The sequence below is a fragment of the Microtus ochrogaster genome, linkage group LG3 (assembly GCF_000317375.1).
Source record: "Microtus ochrogaster isolate Prairie Vole_2 linkage group LG3, MicOch1.0, whole genome shotgun sequence".
Taxonomy (NCBI): domain Eukaryota; kingdom Metazoa; phylum Chordata; class Mammalia; order Rodentia; family Cricetidae; genus Microtus; species Microtus ochrogaster.
Window position 1 is genome coordinate 26392069 of NC_022029.1, and position 20088 is coordinate 26412156.

General features: G+C 45.2%; 1 protein-coding gene across 1 annotated transcript in view; it reads right to left on the minus strand.

The window, feature by feature from the left end:
• The window catches only part of Tpo (thyroid peroxidase), a 66107-nt gene extending 47591 nt beyond the window's left edge, over positions 1 to 18516 (minus strand). Inside the window, exons 1-4 of the mRNA XM_026786039.1 lie at positions 18423 to 18516; positions 12327 to 12411; positions 6320 to 6471; positions 4427 to 4559 (exon numbers count right to left, since the gene is read on the minus strand). Coding sequence (XP_026641840.1) covers positions 4427 to 4559; positions 6320 to 6471; positions 12327 to 12411; positions 18423 to 18516 — 464 coding nt within the window. The remainder of the gene's footprint in view (positions 1 to 4426; positions 4560 to 6319; positions 6472 to 12326; positions 12412 to 18422) is intronic.
• Positions 18517 to 20088: the final 1572 nt, after the last annotated feature.

Here is a 20088-nt window from a genome sequence, read left to right on the forward strand (position 1 = left end):
ACACTTTGAAAGCTTGTCTGGGGGAGGGAGGGCGTTCTGATCCTGATTAGGGGGATCTTTGGCAAGAGCTGCTCTCCTGAAAAAAATTAAACCATCTAAGAGGTTGACTTGTCAAGGAATGTGCTTTTCTGTAACTGGTATGATGTGGACTTTTTCAAGAGTTTTGGACACCTATCTTCTGGAGTCACTGTGCCCATGTGATGGTCCGAGAGGCCTCAGGACACCCGCATCACCCACCTCCTCAAGATGAGTTCTTTTGATTTATAATATCTAGTTCCACATTATTAAGTGATAACTTCCTTTTTAATTTGAAAGTATGATTTAGACTCTGCATGGGCTCATGTTCGTAACAACTGTTGTTTAAAGTAGCTTAACTATCAATACACAGACTTTCCCCAGAGGGGTTGATGGCGTTGATTCCTCCCAGGAAAACTCCAAAAATATCACAATTCCATGAGTTACATTAAAACACAGATGGAAAGGAGGCATGAAAGGTGCCTGTGAATGTGTGCCCACAGACACACGTCTAGAATAAGCACTCCCTGTGCATGCAGACACACAGAAGTCAACAGGCCTCCTTAGAGCATCACACCTGCTGCTAGCTCGTGCTTCTGGAATGGCCCTAATTGAAACTGTCAGCTACCAGGAATTAAGTTATTTCACAATGTGCTTGGAAGACAAACTCAAAGTTTAACTGTTAGGGAACGAATATAGAAAGCTGTACAGCAAATTATGTTCTGCACGCAGATGGGGTGGGAGTTCTTCTGGTAACAGACACACCCATCAGATTTTTTTTTTTAGTTTGTCATTTCCCCTAGGAATTATTTCTTAGTCTTTAGACTGTATCGAACAGAAAATGTCCCTCACAAAGAGGAGCATGGATCAGCACTGTAGGGAAATGGACAAGCTGGCCCTGAGTAGGGTTCTGCTGACCGTGGCATGTGACTGTCGTTGCATAGGAGGCACACTTGGCAATCTTGATTAGGAGGCACACTTGGCAATCTTGATTAGCAGGCAAAGGTTAGTCAACTCTGGTGAGAGACGGATAAGACCATGAGGGGCCAGGCCGTCAGGGCTCACCACATGCTTTCCAGAGGTTGAAAGGCCTGTTTTGATCCTGAGATGCTGTAGCACCCTGAGATCAGTCATGGCCGCCACTTATGCTTCCTGCTCTCCAGGACAGCTCTCCTTGGTAAAGCGTGCTGAGTTACACTGGGGAATTCTTGAGGCTCAAGTCTGGGGAAGGCACGAGGAAGGTAGATGCTAAAGAAATCACTTCATGGTGGCACTCATAGTTATCACTGGGTTCCAGAGGACGTGTATGATTGGCAGATTGGGGCAATTCTTATCTGCGCTCTGTTCCAGAGGTCAAGTCTTGGGCTTGATATCACAGGGTTGGGATTCACACTCTGCCCTGTCCTGTCCTCATCTGCTACCATCCTTTTTGGATGGGTCTGACTACCTCCTCAAGGGCCAAGCTTTGGAGCTCAGGCTGTGCTCTAAAAAGGGCTACATATATCTGCATCCCCCTTCAGGAGAGGACTCTTGGCTTTTCCTTAACTTCAATTAGAGTTCCACATTGCCCCTTCTTTCCAAATTAGTTTAAGGAGAAGGCTGCTTCCCCAGGTAGGTAGACATCTCTATTCCCAGGAACTACTCAGGAGGAATTACCATTCTCTAGGTAGGGTAACATGGATTATCAAAGCAGAGAAAGCCATCCAAACAGCAGCAAGCTCTCATGAACATGGATTGTTGTGTGATCTATTTCTGCTGGAAGGGCTGGCCTCCCTTCAACTCTCTGGGGGGCTCCTCTATGTCCCAGGAGGCACTTGCTTAAAACAAAACTTGTAACATGGTATCTGTTTCATCAGGACTGTATGTTTAGGTCTTGAGGACAGAGGCATGGCTCTGAACTAGATCATTCTTGCGACCCCTCAGCAGCAAACAGCATTCAGCGTGTATGAACAGGGTATGTTTAATAATGGCTGCTCAGCAACTTTATCTTCCAGGTCTACTACTGTCTGGAAGGATGCTCCCTTCTTCTCTCTACCCTTCATGGTGATCTCTTTGCCTACTGAAGCACAGCAAAGGCTTCTGTATGTGGCTGCATTTTAGGAAGCTTGCTTTCCTTTTTCTAGATTCTCTCTTAGAGACTGCTTTAAAAATAAAAAATAAACCACCAGTGTTTCTGGGGGTTCTGAGCAATACGAGGGTGAGGATAGGAAGCAGATATGGTTCTCTGAGTTCTGGGGGTCAAGAATAGTCACCACTTCCTTAGGGCTTCATGAATAAAGCTGAAGGCTCCTGCTAATACACCCAGCAGAGGAAAAGGCTCAAGAATAAGATGACAGCAAGGGAGGGAGAAAAGAAGAGCCTACCCGTGAGGCAGGCCACACCCAGGTCTGAGAAACAATTCTGAAAAGCAACCATTGGCTATTCTTTGTGGAAAGAGGCATACTGGCTTCTTGCATGCGACTGAGGTCTTTGTTTCTGTTTGATACTGGCTGTTTTTCTAAGAGGGGTAAGGCCTCTGTGATCAATTGTGCACCCTCCTTCCCCTAATTACCGGAGGCCAGCAATAAGCTCGCACATGTCTGAGGTTGCTTGGTTCATGATAACGCATGAATGGAATTCAGCATGTAAGCAATAATGTTTGTAATACAGCGGACGTCATTTATACACAAAGCAGATACACACAAAACCTTCCTCAGTCCATACTACACATATCACATAATGTACCAAACGAGGAACTTACAGGTAAGATGATGGATTAGAAGCCCCCTCTGATGGTTAGTATTGATCATCAACCTGACAGAATTTAGCATCATCTGATAATAGCCTCTGAGTAAGCCTGTGGGAGACTATATGAGAAGACCCATATTAACTGTGTGTGAGGCCGTTACTTAGGAGCCTGGAGTAATTAGAGTAGAGGAAGCCAGCCAAGCAGCAGACATTCCGGGTTCTCTTTCACGACTGTGGCTATGCTGTGAGTGCTTCAAGATGACATATTTTCTTTCCCCGCAATGATGTATCCCAGAACAGTAAATCAGAATAAACCATTCCCTCCTTCGACTGTATTTGTCTGGGTGCTTTATCATATCAACAGAAGCAGAAAACTAAGATATCCTCAGTGGGACCCACTGTAAGATACAGGATAGTAAGCAGTAGCAGCTATTCTAACAGGAGCTGAAAAATGAGGCTGGACCATAATTTCCCAAGGGACCCTGCGGTTACATGGCAGAACTCTGAGCTGGAAAAAGGACAGGCTGTAGACATGTGGCCAGGGCTGAATGCACAACAGAGAGACCCAAGACCAATGCAGGCTCTGGAGAGAGAGGCTAAAGTGTGCCCAAAGCAGAGATTCGCTGGAAATCTAAGGGAGCAGTTCAAAAGGGAAACATCCTGCTATTTCCCGGGCAAGTGGTCATCTGGGCACTAAGAAGTCCACTGCTGAACGTGGGGTAGGTGTTCCACAGTCGAGACAGAACCGACTCGATATGAAACTTCACGGTGTCTGCAGAAACAGAGTCTGACAGAGGTGGCTAGTGTCCTGGTGGAGGGGCCTGCCCAGCTGAAGAGTTAAGCAATAGTGTGGGGGGTGTGGTCACATTAATACCTTGGCTGTTGTAACTCAAGTCGGGGAAGTAAGACCATCTCTAACACGTGGAATGATACCAGGGGAAACTACCTAACATCAGCACATATGAGGGTTGGCAGTGCCCAATCAAGGCCTGACATCTACTGGCAGCTGAGCAGAAATAACCCCAAAGATTTATTAGAATGCCCCCTCAAGGGGTTTCCTGCAGATAGTTAACCCATATTAACTACACACACTTATTGGATACACATGAAGAAAGCAAGCAGGGTTTTGATGTGAATTAGCGGCTGGCTGGACTGGGTGGGGTGCCCCAGAAAATACTGAGCTGGGCTCTTGTTCTGAAGCCAAATGAGGTCAAGAAGAGGGGGGACACTGTGAGGGGGACAATGTTTCTGACATTGAACACACATGTGGAAGAAATCAAGAGCTACACGCCACAGGAGCTGATACCTTGTGGCAGATGACCAGACTCATCTTTCAGTTACATTTGGCAGGAGAAGTGGAAAGTCCTGGTACCACACTAGAGACAGGCAGGAGATATGCAGAAGTCAAGGATGTTGCCTAAGTTCTGGACTTGAGACATTAGGTGAGGATACTCTATCTGTGATTTTAGAAGCTAGGGGTGAGACAGAGCAAGAAAGCTCCCCTCTGCTGTATCTGTAGTGCAGGGCAGCCTGAGGGTGGCAAGGCCAAGGAGCTGGAGTATGGGAGAATGCGGCACAGAGGGTAGACGGTCAGGTCATGGATCTAGAGGCTACTTCACGATGGCTTGTAATCCAGATTAAGTCATGAGGGGCCCACGACTGGCAGAGGGTCTACACACAGTACCTGTTGTTGCACGCCCCGGTGATGGGCCGGTACTTATTTGCCAGGCAGGTATCAGGACATCTTGGCGGCAGCATGAAAGGCAAGCATCCTGACAGGTTGGCGATGGTGCCCAGAAGGTCTGCTGATAGGGCATCTACATAAGATAGACCAGAATGTGTGTGACAACGTCAGTACCAGATAACACCAGTACCAGATAAAGTCCCTTGCCAACAATGTATCAGCCATAGCCTCAACATCTGCACTGGGGCTTCCTGTGTAGTCTCCACCACCATTCTGAGAAAACCTGCCATCTCCTTCCCAGTCATACACACCTTCATTTAACCCCCTCAAGCATCTTCCTTGATAGGAGTGTGGGGGTTTTGTCTATTCTTTTGCTTCATGAAGATTCAGGAAAACAACCTAAGAACCACGAGGATCCAGGAGGACAGGCCAGCATCCACTTCTTAGAGATGTCACTCATCTCACAGGACACATCGCTGGGGCCAACTCATAACATCTGTGCAACAAGACGTTCCCATCTCACAATTATCTAGTGTTTCAGGGGAGCCCTAAAACAGAATATGTATCTTCCTGTAGGAATCTGATTTGGTTTAGCTGGCTAATAGCATTCATTCCTTCATCTACAAAAGCCTTTATTCTTTTCTCCTATTGATTCCTTTCTCTTAGAAATTTCTCTAGATTAGAGCCTGTGAATGAAGTCTCTTTTGTTTATGTTCACTGTTTTTCTTGCCAATTCTCTCACCTCCCTTATGATATCTTAAATGTTCTGGAGTGGCAGAGTCTATAGCCAAATAACTTTACAACATTCTTTAGGGTAGAATTCCCCAGTTTCATAGTATGGCCTGCCTTCCCAGTGTGCTCTCACTCTGGTCCTGGCTGAGAGCCTTCTAAAATGAAAGGAGGCTCTCGTCCTTGGGGCAGGTCACCTCACCCCATATCACTTCTACTACTGTCTGAGCGGATGTCATTACTAGATAGGGACCAAAGTTCCTAGGAAGGTCTTTCAACCATGTGGTCTGAAGCAAACCTCTTTTAGGAATGACATTTTGATTGCTATAAAAATCAATTAAACTTGCTGGGCGGTGGTGGCTTATGCCTTTAATCCCAGCATTTAGGAGGCAGAGGCAGGTGGATCTCTGTGAGTTTGAGGCCAGCCTGATCTACAGAGCAACTTCCAGGACAGGTTCCAAAACTATACAGAAACACTGTCTCTAAAAACAAACAAACAAACAAAAAATAATTTAACTGTTCAGTGTAGGATCTGAGTCTGAGAATTGTGGTTAATCCTGGTTTAAAACACATTCACCTAATCAGGCAAAGCAGCACTAACGCTCAAGCAGCGCACAACACTGCATTGGAAATAGATCTCACGGAGTTTGTTAAAGAAAGCTCATTTCAAGCGTGTCACCACAGAAATGACAATGCTCTTTAGGTGGTGCCCATGCTGGCTTTAGCATCTCAGCTCCACAGAAGTTTTGATCCGAGGCGGTTTATATTTTCTTCCAATGTGCTCCAGGCAGCCACCACGTGAGCCCAGAGACCACAGACTAACCTCATTTTTGGGAAAGCCTATGCGGCTGTCACATTCCTTGAGTAACTGACTAAGTCAGAGGCCCTGGCTACAAACTGGGAAGCTGCATCTGCAGACCCCAGCTTGCTGTGACAAGACACACCCTGGATGAATGTTTCCTCAAAGAATTCCTATGAGGGAAGGTGTTCACCAAGTTCCACTAGGTGGGAAGATTATAAGAACGTCTCCAATTTATTTTAGACCCTAAAAGGCATGTTTTTCTAAATAGGATTCAAATACCAGAGAAACTGTATTTCCCAGAATAACACAAATGAGAGGTTGTGCATAGGTTGAAGCAGAGGCAGAGACACGTGGCTCCTTACCTGTGAAGAACTGTGATGGTTCCTGTTTCAAGGTTTGTATTGATGTTTCCATGATCTCTGCTGCTCGGGAAACGGCTCCGCTGGTGGACTCTGGCAGCTTGGAGAGAGAGAGAAGCTGGGTGGGCGAGAGGACCTCTCTTTTCTTGAGGTTTCTAGAGCATATGGAGACATAAGTTAGTTGGCGCTGGAAAGGCAGTTCAGCTGGCAAGACTACTTGATGAACAAGCATATAAGGACTCAAATTTGATCTCCAGAACCTATGAAAAAAATCTGAGCATAGTGGTCTGTGAAGTGGTTGAAGATTATCTATTTATGTGAAATACAACCACTATGTATCTAAAGAACCTGATTAGTCTAACTCTAAGTATGACAAACATGAATGACTATTGACCTAAAATTCTTGATACCATTATAGCTTAAAGACTAAAATTTAATATTAAAATACTAAAGAATCTTTAAACAACTGGGCAGCAAGTGAGGATAATGACCTCAAAATGTAAACAATATATAAGTATTTTGATCAGAGGTAGAAATGTATAGTGCAATGTGATAAATATATCCTAAAATTGTATCAATATACAAAATGTCTTAAGCAGAGGTAGAAACATGCATGCATACAATACGACAAAATAATTTTGCATAGGTATACAAATATTGTAAACAGAAATAGGAGCATATTAAACATAACAAATATAATTTGAATTTGTATCAATATACAAGGCTCTATACCAATGTATATTGTCTATAAACAATAGCTCATAAGTATTCACTCTATTACTATTATTATTAGTTTGAGTAAGCTCACACTAATTTATTATCTCATTCAATTTTCTCTCCTTTTTTAAAAAGGAGATCCCTGAGTCTACAAAATTTCCATCCCAACCCCCAACTCTATACCAATTATAATCAACCCCTAATTGATGTCCCTAACCCTGAGGACAAACTTTGTTGGGAGAGGCCTGAATTGCCTGGGACTTAATTACTAAATTTAGTTAATTAAGAGCAACATGTTCATATATGGAGAATTGAGTTGGCCAGAATATCAAGGAACCCAAAGCTTGCAGGCAGTCATGAGCCACTTCAAAGAACTGTAGAATGTGGCATTTACATATCTTAGGGTTCTGTTGATGTGAGACACAATTGCTCCAGGCAGCACCAATCTATTCCTGAGAGAATGTTGGGCATCGAAGACACTCCACTTGGAGCTTGTTTTCTTCTTGGCAAAACTGGCCTTTGAGCAAAGAACTGCCCAGTTTCTACCACTGACAAAATGCACAGTGTCCGAACTGAACAAGTAGGATACAAGAAAAAAAAGACTGCCAAACCTTACTAAGACAGAGTAAGGTGGTTTTGAAATTTTTCCTGCCTCTGAAAGTGGTCTGTCAGTTATTCTAGGACTTTGTCAAATTTGGTTCTCCAAAGTTGCAAATGAGACTTTGGGTGATTGCCCAGCTAGTCAGTTGTTTCTGTCATTTATTGCACATTTTGGAAGTTGTTTGATTGTACTTCCTATTTACTCAAGTAATGTTATTTCCCTACTCAGGTCTTTGATGGGGTTGAAGACTCAATAGTCATAGTTACTTTCCTCTCATGACTTAGCCAAGTCATTTCTAATACAAGACTTAGACTCCTTATGATAGGATAATTATTGAAACATTTAGCACATGTTTCTTGCTTAATATTATTTATGCTGGTTGTAATTCTTTTTTATACTTGATATCTGTTCTTGTTGCATTTAGTTTTGTATTTTGTATTTAGACAAAAGCAGGAGGTACTGGGCGAATTCCTTTGAAATGTTGGACCACTTCGGGTATACTCTTGAATACTATAAAAACAGATGTAGAAATGTGTTCTCTTTCTCTGTCTCTCTCTCTGTCTCTGTCTCTGTCTCTGTCTCTCTCTCTCTCTCTGTCTCAGCTGCTGATTTGGTTCCTGTTCCCCTCTAATGCAAAGGACTGTTGATCTGTGAGTCTACCCCTAAATAAAGAACCCTTCATTATATTCCCTGCTGAGCTAGTGTGGGACTACTTTAGTGCACCTGTTCTTATCACAGAACAAGACCAGTGACTTCAGATGACAGTGTCTTTTGTAATCATTTCTACATCTCTGTATATTTCCAAAAACAGCATGTTGCAGATCCCAAAATATGCAATACAAATAAGACTTAAAACCTCAGGGCATAAATACTATGATTATGACAGTTTTGTAGGTGAGGAATTTAACACTTAACTCATGTAAGGTGAGTAGCTTTTGCAAGGTAGATATGTGTGACAGTAGTAGTGTTGAGATACATACATACACACACATACCTCAATACACTGGCAATGAGTGATTGTTTGCCAATGTCCATGGTATAAAATATGACATATTAAATACTTATATTTTTTACATGTTCACATATTTGTAAACGATCTAATGAAGTCCTGAGTCTTGAGAAGACAGGTTATTTAATTTGCAATCTAGAACATGAATTGACCAAAGCTCCAAAGGAATGGACAGAGGTCAGGAGGCCTCAGTTCAGAGGTGGAGGCCATTGTCACTCACTACTAGCAGGGCTTTACCTTCCTGAGATGTTAATGGTAGACAGAAACAAGGCCCCTAAAGACAGAGACATTTCCCTGAAGCTTATTTGAGCAAAGGACATTGTTGAGAGGGAAAATGGTATGTTTTAATGTTTGTATTTTGAGTACCCTTCTGATGTTTGCCTTTATAAACAGGCAAATATTTTGGGTGTAGGGTGATCTGTCTTTCTATTTAGTGGTTGATGAACTTTCCCTTACTGTCCTAGCTACTTTGAGGCAAAAAAAAAAAAAAAAAAAAAGGCCTGCTCGTCTAACAGCCGACTATCGCTATGCCAGAACTAACCATTGAATACACCATGGACATCTTACCAAAGACCCCAGCGGTCAGCCCCAGGTCTTTGGCCATCATGATCCTTAATGAACCATTTCTGCCTCCTTAGAGGAGCTCTCTGAGGTTCTAGCAGAAGAACTGGTGAGACTGGAGCTGGGGAAAGACCACAACGGGTCCAAAACAGAAGCCTTGATGGCTGTGATCGGTGCTAGGAGGCAGGATGGAGGGAGGGGTTAACATCCAGCTACCCGACTGCCGAGGAAGCAGCTGATCAGGGTGAGGGCAGCTAGGGCAGGAAGAATGAAGCAGAAGGAAAGATGATGAGGGAGTGGAGGGCGGAGACAAAGGAAGGACAGAAACATAAGAAGCCAGAGAAGAGAACGTGCAGACCATGGTTGATGGAATATTCTCAGAGAGCTGTCCGTTCCTTAGAGTCAAGGCTCTTAGACCCTAGTTCCAAGAGCTATGATACTAGTCGCTGCCAAGGGCTAAATTTCTAACACCCCAGGCCTGGTAAGTCCTGTTACACCTGTAAGGCCCTTATACCGGAGACTTGCAGGGACTGGCACTGCAGGGTGCCACTTGCTGATGCCTCTTCATGCCTACTGCTGTTGCTCACTGCTGCCACACAGAGAAAGGAAAGCCACTGGAGAGGAGCATTGGAAGAGCTTCTCCTTGCTTGTCCAGGATTCCCATCTGGGCAGAGCAAAAGAATTTCCGGATGACTGGTTGGTGATGCCGGTACCCTGCCCTGTTCCGAGGTGGACAGCCACCGGAACAGTCTTCCCTGGTTTCTTGACCCCTAGGCTGGGCATTCTAGTCCTCACAGCTTGCTGACAATAGTGGCCATTACCAAGGACCAGTGCCTATATATTCTCCTGGCTTGTCCCCTTAGCTATCACATGGTCCTTCAAAAGAACTGGTCCTCCCTGGCGGATGACCTCTCTCCCATAATCAGCCTGCTCTGTGCTCAGATCTTAGGGACTAGATGAAGTGTTTGTATCAATTGCCTAGTCAGCTGTCCATCTGCTGCGGCCCCGGGGAGGGGCAGAAGAGGCAGCTTCGCGTGTTAGCCCTCCAAATCACAGTGCAGGTCTCCAGCCATTGTGCAGGGCTAACACGACACGGCAGAGGCTGGGAGGGTGCTAAATGACGGGTGTGTGTCCTCATATTTGCAGGAGTATATTGATTTTACACTCGCATTGTGGGAACTCTGTGTTCAGTTGGCTCAGGGTTCCTTATGTAAAACGCCGAGGAAAAGTCATGTGTCAGATGTATGTTCTCTTCAGTCCCCTGGGTGTTTGAGAAGTGGAGACCACTGCCCAGCGCATCATCCTGTGCCCTTTGCTTCTCAATCTGCTGCCAGGCAGAACCTGGAACATTTCGGTGTCAGCGGACTAAGATGATGTCACAGGTCTGAGCATTGATAATCTAGCTGAGTCCAGCTTGGAGCCTGTGGGCATCTGTGAACCAGAACTCACTCTGAGCACTGAAAGGGAACCCATTTTTTTGCCCCAGGAGTGGGCCTCGTGGGTAAGGATGCGATCCTGGCACTTTGTGCTGTCTAGAGCTTTCTGTTCTTCCTCAGACCCACTATCTCTCAGAAGAGAAAAAAAAAAAGGAAAAGTAATCTTATCCACGTTCTGGGTGGGAGAGAAGATGGGATGTAGGAAGGGTAAGGGGGAGAGGGAGAAGAAGGGAATGGAAGAAGAGAGAGGGGGAGAGAGAGGACCACCTGGTGAATATACAGGTATAGATTTTGTTCTACAGATGCGCAAGTCTGAGCCAGGAAAGTTTATCTGCTTGGTCTGATGAGGACTCTTGGTCCAAGAGAATGGAGGAGTTGGTAGCTTTACTCCTACATTCAGAAAGGGCTGCTGAGCATGCCTGGTCCCCCATACAGGTATCCTTGGAGCTACTTCCTACAGCATATCTGACCTAGGTGGCTCAGCCAAAACTGGCAGCAGGTCCTACCCACCCTTACCAGCCTTTAGACCTGGCTCTACTCCCTGCTGCAGAAGCATAGGCTGCCAATCACAGCTGAAGCCGCCATACAGCCATACAACGTCACGCTCCTTCTGTCCCAAACGGTGCAGTCACGGGGCCCCCCTATGCCGTCAGCTGCAGTTCCCACACCAAGGTCGCCACCATGAAACCCTTTCAGGTTTACAAACTCTCTCCCACGTCGCCCACCTCCAGTGGGAGCTCTCCAGCTCTAAGATTCCTGCACTACTGAAAACCTCTGTCTTCCCTCATGATTCCTATCAGTTCATCTGCCAGTGTCCCCTCTTTTTTTCAACTTCAATCTTTTTTAACAGTCAAGTAACAATTTGTCTGTAGCCAATGTAAAATATTGAAACCACTTCCTACCTGGAATAATAGAAATTTGAAGTAAAATCAGAATATGTCAGGTAATAATCTGGCCTTAAGAGACATAACTTTCTACCAACTTCCAATAAAACTCTAAGCTTGTGAAGACAAAACCTAGCATGTCTTTTGATGCTTTCTGAACATCTAAAGAGACACCATGATACCATTAGCACTGGTATCTGCCACATATTTAAAAGCATGATGTCGGGGCCCGGAGAGACAGCTCAGAGTTCAGGGCACTGACTTCTTTTCTAGAGGGCCCACGGTAGATTCCTATCACCCACACTGTGGTTCACAATGGTCTGTAAATCCAGTTCCAGTAGACCTGATGCCCACATCTGGCCACTGCAGGCATAAGGCATGCACATGGAACAGAGATATGCATGTGAATAAACATGCACAAACATACAGTAAGATTATCAAATTGTGCTTAAAAAATTAAAAATGAGTATATGATGTCAGGAAAAAAATGACGGGCAGCTTTGGTTCTATGCTTGAGGTGGTGCAATGGTGACATCCTGGTGGCTAGCCACCAAGCCTGAGGCATACAGCACCCTTTCTTCCTTATTATGCCGTAATGTCATTTCTGACCAGGAGTCAGACTTTGTCATCATGGCACCTTGATCTACAAGTAGACCAGGCTTTTGATCCGTGTTTCTCTGAGCGAAGCGTTGGAGAGAGCATTGTTTAATCATTGCGGTCCACAAAGTTGGAACCATGAATCCTCTCACCTGAGCTTCGGTGCCTCATTTGCAAGGGGGTAATGGGGAACACTGTCCCTTACCTTTTGATGGTATTGTAGACTGCATTGTCCACCATGAGCTGGCTTGCTTCCACGACACCGATAACACGGGACCTCATCATCTTCCCTAGGATATAAAACATGGTACCACTAAACACGCACAGTGCAGCAACTCCCCCAGGTTTGATGTCCTCCCTCAAGTGCAGACAGACACAGTGATGGTGCCACGGTCTCTAGAGATGAATGGACTATTGAACTGTTCTTGGGCATTAACATTTACATCAAAATGAAACAAACTGTGAAAAGGTAAACTAAGTAACTGAGCATTTCAGACACTGTATCAGTGGGAGTGCCTTGTAGCATCAGCACCTGGCAGCATTTGCTTTGACATCTGATGTAAGGGGCAGCAGTGTGATGGGAAGCTGTTGGAGAGTCTAAGATGCTTGTGATTCCAAGTCCCCCAGACCACACCAGCCCTCAGGTGGGGCACAGTGTTTACTCACTTTCCTTCAAAATCTAGCCTGCTATTCCCAGTTCTCATTTTCATTCCTGAAGTCAGCTATGGCACGGAATTTCCTAGCTAGGGAAAGCACTCATCCTCAAGACAGTGCCACGCCTGTCTGCTTCTCACCGCGATGATCTTGGACTAATCCTCTAACACCTGTCAGCAAGCCCCCAACTTAACGCTTTTATTTTTATAAGCATTGCCTTGTTCATGGTGTCTCCTCACAGCAATAGAACGATAAGGCAGCATCTGATGGTTTGTCTGGGGTCAAGTGCAGTTGGAGAGGCTTGAAAATGTGTCTCTTCTCACTGCATCAATGCCTTGTAAGGGAAGCTCTGTGCCTCAAAACTGACTTCCCCATTACTGAGAGGAGACAGTCACAGCAGAGACATCTGACTTTTCTCTCCTTCCTGCTGTCAGTCAGGTGCCTTTGAAAACACAGAACTGCTGGACTGCATCTCCCCCCTCCCAACACAAAGACCCCACTGCCCACAGAGTAATCCAGGCTCCTCTCTAAAAACTTCAAGACCCAACAATCTACAGGGACAAGGTTTGATATTTCATAGCTCTGGGTCTGGTAGCTTGATTTCCTCCTCACTTTAAAAAGTATCACCCTCTGGTACTACAGAAATGGCATAGTGAATGAGAACATTTGATTCCTAGCATTAGGACCTCAGTTCAGATCCCAATATCTGTGAAAAGCTTGGCATGACTTTATGCACCTTTTACTGAAACACTGCCCAAAGCAGGCTTAGGAGGGTTGCTGAGGCTTGTTGGTTGCCAGTCCAGCTGCAGGTTCAGTGAGAGAACCTGTCTTTGGGTAGTAGAGAGTGATAGACTCCTGATGCCCTCTGCTGGCCTCTATACACATAGTCATGGGCACCAACCCCGTTACATACCTCTGTATATAGCCCCCCCTCCAAAGTCGTTACTTAAAATATACAACTCACTTTCTCTTCCTTATCAAAGTCATGACCCTCTGAGTGGATGCAGTAGAAGAAAATGACTTCTTCACTGTGTATCCTGTGCACTGTGACCAGTAGAGGGCACTAGAACGCATGGCCTCTACCAGGTGAGAGGCTTGTCGTGTGTATGACCTAAGTGATTGAATAGAAGAATTAGCTATGAAGGAAAAAAATTGGTGTGTGTGTGCGTGCGTGTGTGTGTATTTGCTGTTCTGGGGGGATAGTAGCTGCCAATGACAAAATTTGTTATTTACCCCTATTAAGATGATATTTAAATAAAACTGGTTATGTATTGCTTATACTTAATTTGCTATACTATAAAATATTTTACCAAAATTTAAAGAAAGAATTATTATTTCAAATTTTGCGGCAGGAACACCTCTCATCTATGATCATCTAAAAATCTCCATGGAACTGGATGGATTTTGAACTAACTATGTTTTGGATGAACAGAGATGTCTCATTCATTCATCTACAACAGAGGAGAGAATCTTCCCCTCTGCCCATCTTAGGTTAACTTTCCGGGGCCACATAAATTAGACAAAGAAAGGATAAACAAGTGAAAAAATTGGCAGACGCAAGTCTTGGTCTGTGTACCGACATCCCGTGAGAGCTGCCAGAGCTAACTGACAAAGCCGAGCTGGAAAGCTGGCTAGATGGCATTCTCAGGGAAAGGAAGAAAGAAGAAAGGAAGGAGAAAGGGAAGGAGGGAGGGAGAGCTGGAGGGAGGGAGGAGGGAGCAGGTGGTTAGGAACAGGCTGTGAGGAGGAAGGTAAGTGGAGAAGGCTGCTAAGGCAGCTGGCAGCTGGGTTTGTGATGTGTGTTCCTGGATGTCTGTGCCTGGCTGGAGACCTGGAGACACTTTGCAGATGGATTTTCTGGCCAGCAGGGGGAGACAGAGTGCTTCTCTATGACCCAAGTCAGTTGTAGCATCTCAAGATCCACCCATCAGGTACCTGCAGCACAACTACCTCCTACTTGTGGTTGAGGCTAGGCCAATGACCCTGAGAATTTCAATTCGGCTTCTTCTGGTTTTCTAGAAGAGAAATCCAAATTCTAGAGAATAACTTGACTCATTTCCCTTTCCGGGAAATATCATTTGTCACCTGGTTTTTCCATGTGTACCTTCCGAAAGTGCCATCTGCTCTGGGAGGCACACTGGCCTCTAGAATCCCACCATTTGCATATTTATAACAGGGATGCAAGAAGCCATTATACAAGAAAGGTCCTGTGTGTCAAGACAAAGAAATAGGCTCCTTAGTTCCAAACATGTTCACTAACACAAAGCAAAACGAATCAGCAAAGAGAACTAACGTCTCCCTCTCTAAAGCCACAGATGCCCTCTCGGCTTCCAGGTGCTGTCTCTGGCTAACTCAGATCCCTTGGCTTTTGCTCAGAGCCACGTGTGGATCCTGTTTTGACGATCTCTGTTTTCAGACATCTGGTGAACTGGAACAGAGCTCAGCAGCTCCCCTTTTAAACAAACTCCCCACTAGGCTGGCTTCCTAATCTCAGGATTCGCAGGCAGCTTTTCCTGCTTGCGCTGTTCATTTGCATCCTATTTTCTTTTCACAGTTGCAGGGAGCTCGGAGTTCACCATAAAGATTATTACGCATGGATCTCAATTTGGCACCAACACTGGAAGCCTGTCTCAGTCTGTGGAGAGCAATACACAGGTCTTCATGAAGCGTGTGCTACCAAGGGTTGTCAAGACATGCTCTGAGGAGAGTTTTCTTAGATTGTTAATGGCCGTGGATATACCTTAGGGGAAGATGAAACCTGTTTTCATTTTCAGAACTTTATTACTGAATTTCCAGGTGTTGAGGGGTTTTTTTCTCTGTGTTTTGAGCCATCTGGCTCTACACAGTGGTGTCTGTTATGTGTGGGTGCGTATGTACATGTGCATATGGGTGTGTGCCGAAATCTCGGTGGAGACCTCCAATTGCCACGCACTGTGCCCCTGTGCCTGCGCTCTGTGCGCTGGCACCCAGTTCACGAGCTTTGGGAAAGCAAGCTGGAGGTTAAAATACACAGACACACACAGACAGATAGCAGCGACACGGGTCATCCTTGAATTCCCCAAGAATGCCCCCTTTATTGTGTTCAGGGGCAGATTATATAGAGATAGCCATGTCTCAGCCAAACCCACCAGGAACCACTCTCCTGCCATCAGGAACTCCTGAAGGTCTCATGCTCAGAGCAGCTGTAGGCACTCAGATCAGGGGATTACAAGAAATTCAGGATCTGGGGTCTCACTGCTCCCAACATGTGTGCATACGTGTATGTGCATGTGTGTATGTGTGTATCGCGTGTGTGTGCATGAGTGTGTGTATGCGTGTGTATACGTGTGTGTACATGTGTGTGTATTTGTGTATGTGTGTGTATGCATGTGTGTATTTGTGTGTATATGTGTATGGTATGTGAATGTGTGTGTGTATGTGTGAATGGGTATGGATATGTGTATGCGTGTGTGTGTGTGTATGTATGTATGTGTGTGTTTGTGTGCCCTATAGCTTGCTTCCCAAAGTGCCACTGATGTCACCCAAATGCACAAACCCATCTCTGCACTGTCGTCTTCCACATGCATTTAATTCTGGCTGTGGTGAGATAGAGCAAATGAAAGCTATGTTTCAGTTACATTTTACCAGTGAATATTATTGTTTCAAAGGCACTGCTCTTTTCTTTCCAGCTGACTAAATAATGTTCAGATGTTAAAGGATGTAAGATCAAACCACTGTGAAGCAAACACTCTTGCTTGCTTTGCTTTTTTGTTTGTCTGCCACAGGGTTTCATGATGAAGTCCAGGCTGGGTTCACTTAAACTTGCTATATATCCGATGGTAGCCTTGAATTCTTTTTCTTTTTTTTTTCTTTTTGTTTTTTGAGACAGGGTTTCTCCGTAGCTTTTGGTTCCTTTCCTGGAACTAGCTCTTGTAGACCAGGCTGGCCTCGAACTCACAGAGATCTGCCTGCCTCCGCCTCCCGAGTGCTGGGATGAAAGGCATGCACCACCACCGCCACCACCGCCCAGTTTAGCCTTGAATTCTTGATCCTTCTGCCTCAGTTGGATTATAGGTGTGCTACCACACCAAGAAGAATTTAAAGAGCACTATTAGTGATTTTAATGTTTTCTTTTAATTTCGTATCAAGCCTATGATTTCATCCAAGCCAAGGCAAGTGCTCCCCTACTGACCTATACCAGACCAAAGGCATAGCCAAAGCGATCCGTAACCTCATGAGTCTCCCCTCATGGTCTTTAGTGCTGGCCCATCGACACGTGGCAGCACTGCTGGCATATCTTTAAATGAGAAATTTATAGGATAGATAATAAGCCAGCTTCAAAGCATCAGAAAGAATGGTAAAATGCACTTTAAAGTGCACAACGATGATAAAAGTTGCTTTGTACGTTATTATGTTATTTAAAATGTAGGCAAAAGAGTTAAATATATTAGATTCATAGATTCGTAAATCATGCTTTTCATCCCAGCATTCTGGAGGCAGAAGCAGAGGCAGGCAGATCTCTGTGTGTGTTCTACATAGTGAGTTTTGGGCTGATGGGGGCTACATACTGAGATCTTATCCTCAAGAAACAAAACAAACAATATGTGTGTGGAGTTATAGATACACCCCCCACACATGCCGATTTCTGAAAATAAAATAATTTCCAAAAGTTAAAGCCATAGCGCGCAGATGTTTTTATGGACAGCTCATGGGGCTGGCAGCTATTCTTGGCTTGCCTCTTGCCCTCCACCTTCCCGGTCTTGTTTTATTGCTCTAGCGCCTTGAAAACGGCGAAGCAGAAGGACAATGTGGTTTACTCCCTACCTGCATGCTGAACACCCGCTTTGTTCCAGAAGTTGGAAGGGTTGGTATGGAGGAGTAAGATTTAAAATGAGTACCCCCGTTTTGTTTTCTCTAGCTGCTGATGGCAACACACTTCCTCAGTTAAGGCTGACCAGGAATGCCTGTGGTGGGCAGTTGAAGACCCAGACTTGGGAGGGGAAAGGCTTGGCCACCAGAAGGAGAGCTTTGTGGTTCCCAGTGTAACCAGTGTGGAGACCCAGAAGGAAGGGAGGAGGGAGGCTTTCCTCAGGAGTTCCCTAGCCTGGGAAGGCAGCAGGGTGACTTCAGTACAGACATGATGTCCAGACATTCAGAAAACAACAGGCAGAGCATGGCTCCTAACTGGAGGCAGGGTTGAGTGTGAATGAGGATACTGAAGTCCAAGGGATGGGCAGTGTCTGAGAGACTGGGCACGGGGCGGGGGTTGGTGGTGGGTGGGAGTGCCTCGTCAACATTCTGTCACCAGGAAACTTCCTCCAGGGTGACTGATGTCCTTCCTCTCCCATGTCCTGCTCTTCCTCCCTCCCCTCCCTTCCCTCCTCACTTCCTTTCTTCTTTAGAGCAAAGAGTCATTATGTTAATCATGGCATCTCAGTAGCTTTCTTATCGAAATTTCCCATACAACTGACTAATTTCAGAAACTGTACCAGACACATTTAATGAACGATGATTTTATAACAAAGGAAACAAAATACTCAGAACTTTTCTTCCAGATATATGTATAGGTAAAATGGAAATGATTTATCCTGCAATCATGAAATCATGAAAAAAAATCAGTTCTTTTAAAGAACGAAGGCTAAAAGATCATATCTTATTTGTTGCTTACCCCACAAGACATCTCTGCTTCTCAGGATGAAAGGGAAGAAAATTCCAGCTCCTATCACCGCCAGTGTGACTGCCGCAGCTCCAAGGGCTTTCATTCTGGAGCTGAAGTGGCAAAGAGGTAATCAGGAATTCAGCAGCATGCTGTGGGATCTACCATAAACACCCAGGCCTCTCCTCAGGTGCCCTCCTGAGTCCAAGGCTGCTACTCTTTAGGATGCTGAACGTCCTCAGAACTACAAGATGCATAGAGAGACTGGAGTGCTTATCAGAGCTGGTCCTCTTTTCATCAAATCTGGGCCTTGAGAATGGGAGATTTCTCTCTTCACACGCGTCTATGTGGAGCAGATAACTAAGAATTTAGCCCTGTAAAGACAAATAAACCCCCGGACCTGCTGCATCTCTTAAGGAGGGAGGATTATAATGAAGCCATTTCAGATGAAACAGAAGGCCCAAATGGGTCACATCCACTTTCTAAGTCTTTGTTTTCTTCGTCTTAGACAGTTTTTGAACCCCTGACTTTGTTAAGCAGGATACCCCAGGGGGACTACATCATAGTGTACAGGGGTCTATAAGTTACCCAGCATGGCTGAGCTGAAGTCATGGGATCAGGGCACGCCAGGCTTTGCTGGGAAAAGCTATCTGTTTGCCACACAGGCCTCCCATAGACAACTTTACACCTTTCATGATAGATTCCCCTTAGGAAATGGGAAAATAGTTTACAACCTGACCATTTTCCTTTTCTCAGCCGAGGAAGCAGGATGTGCACAGTTGGGTGCGTTCTTTGCAGTCTTAACTTCTGAGATGTGAATCTTGATTAGTTTTCTAGGATTTGGTCACCCACCATATAAAGGGACTCTGCTCTGGCTTGGCTGCCCACTCAAGCTTCTGAGGGGAGTGGCTTCATCCTATGTTTGCTTAGCATTGTGTTTCTGCCAAGTTCTCCTGTGTCCTGGCTGGTCGGAAAGAAGGCGCCACGTCCTAGAGGACCCTCTGTCCACCTGACCTAGAAAGATCTTTGGAGAAAAAGAAACCTATTAAAAACCAACCCCTTGGACATTTGCGCTTTTCCGAGCTGATGCAACTAGACACCCCCCCCCCCCCCCCCCCACACACGCAAACACGCACACACACACACGCACGCACACACACGCGCGCACACACTCATACGTGCACGCACACACATGCATGCACACACACACACGCACACACGCGCGCGCACACACACATGCACAGACACACGCACACACACGCGCACACACACATACACGCACAATTAAAGTAGGGGGCAGACTTTGGAAGAAGAGATGGGGGGTAATGAGATGAGAGGATAATGGGACATTTTGATTAAAAAATGTATGTTTATAGTATGAATTACATATGAGAAATTGTAAAACAATAACTAGAATAAAAGAACCACATGAAAGAAAGTACGAATCACCCAACACCAGCTGCATTGCTGGTCCCCGCCTAGCAATGTCAACCTGGGACCTCATTGCATGTCACTGAGATGCCAGGGTCCTTTGCTGTGTGATTTTCTTTTTTTACTCAACGCTTTTTGAGGAGCCCACTACCCGGTTCCTAAATAAATCACACATGGAGGCTTATTCCTAGTTATGAATGCCTAGCCTCCACTTGGCTTATTTCTAGCCAGCTTTTCTTATCTTATG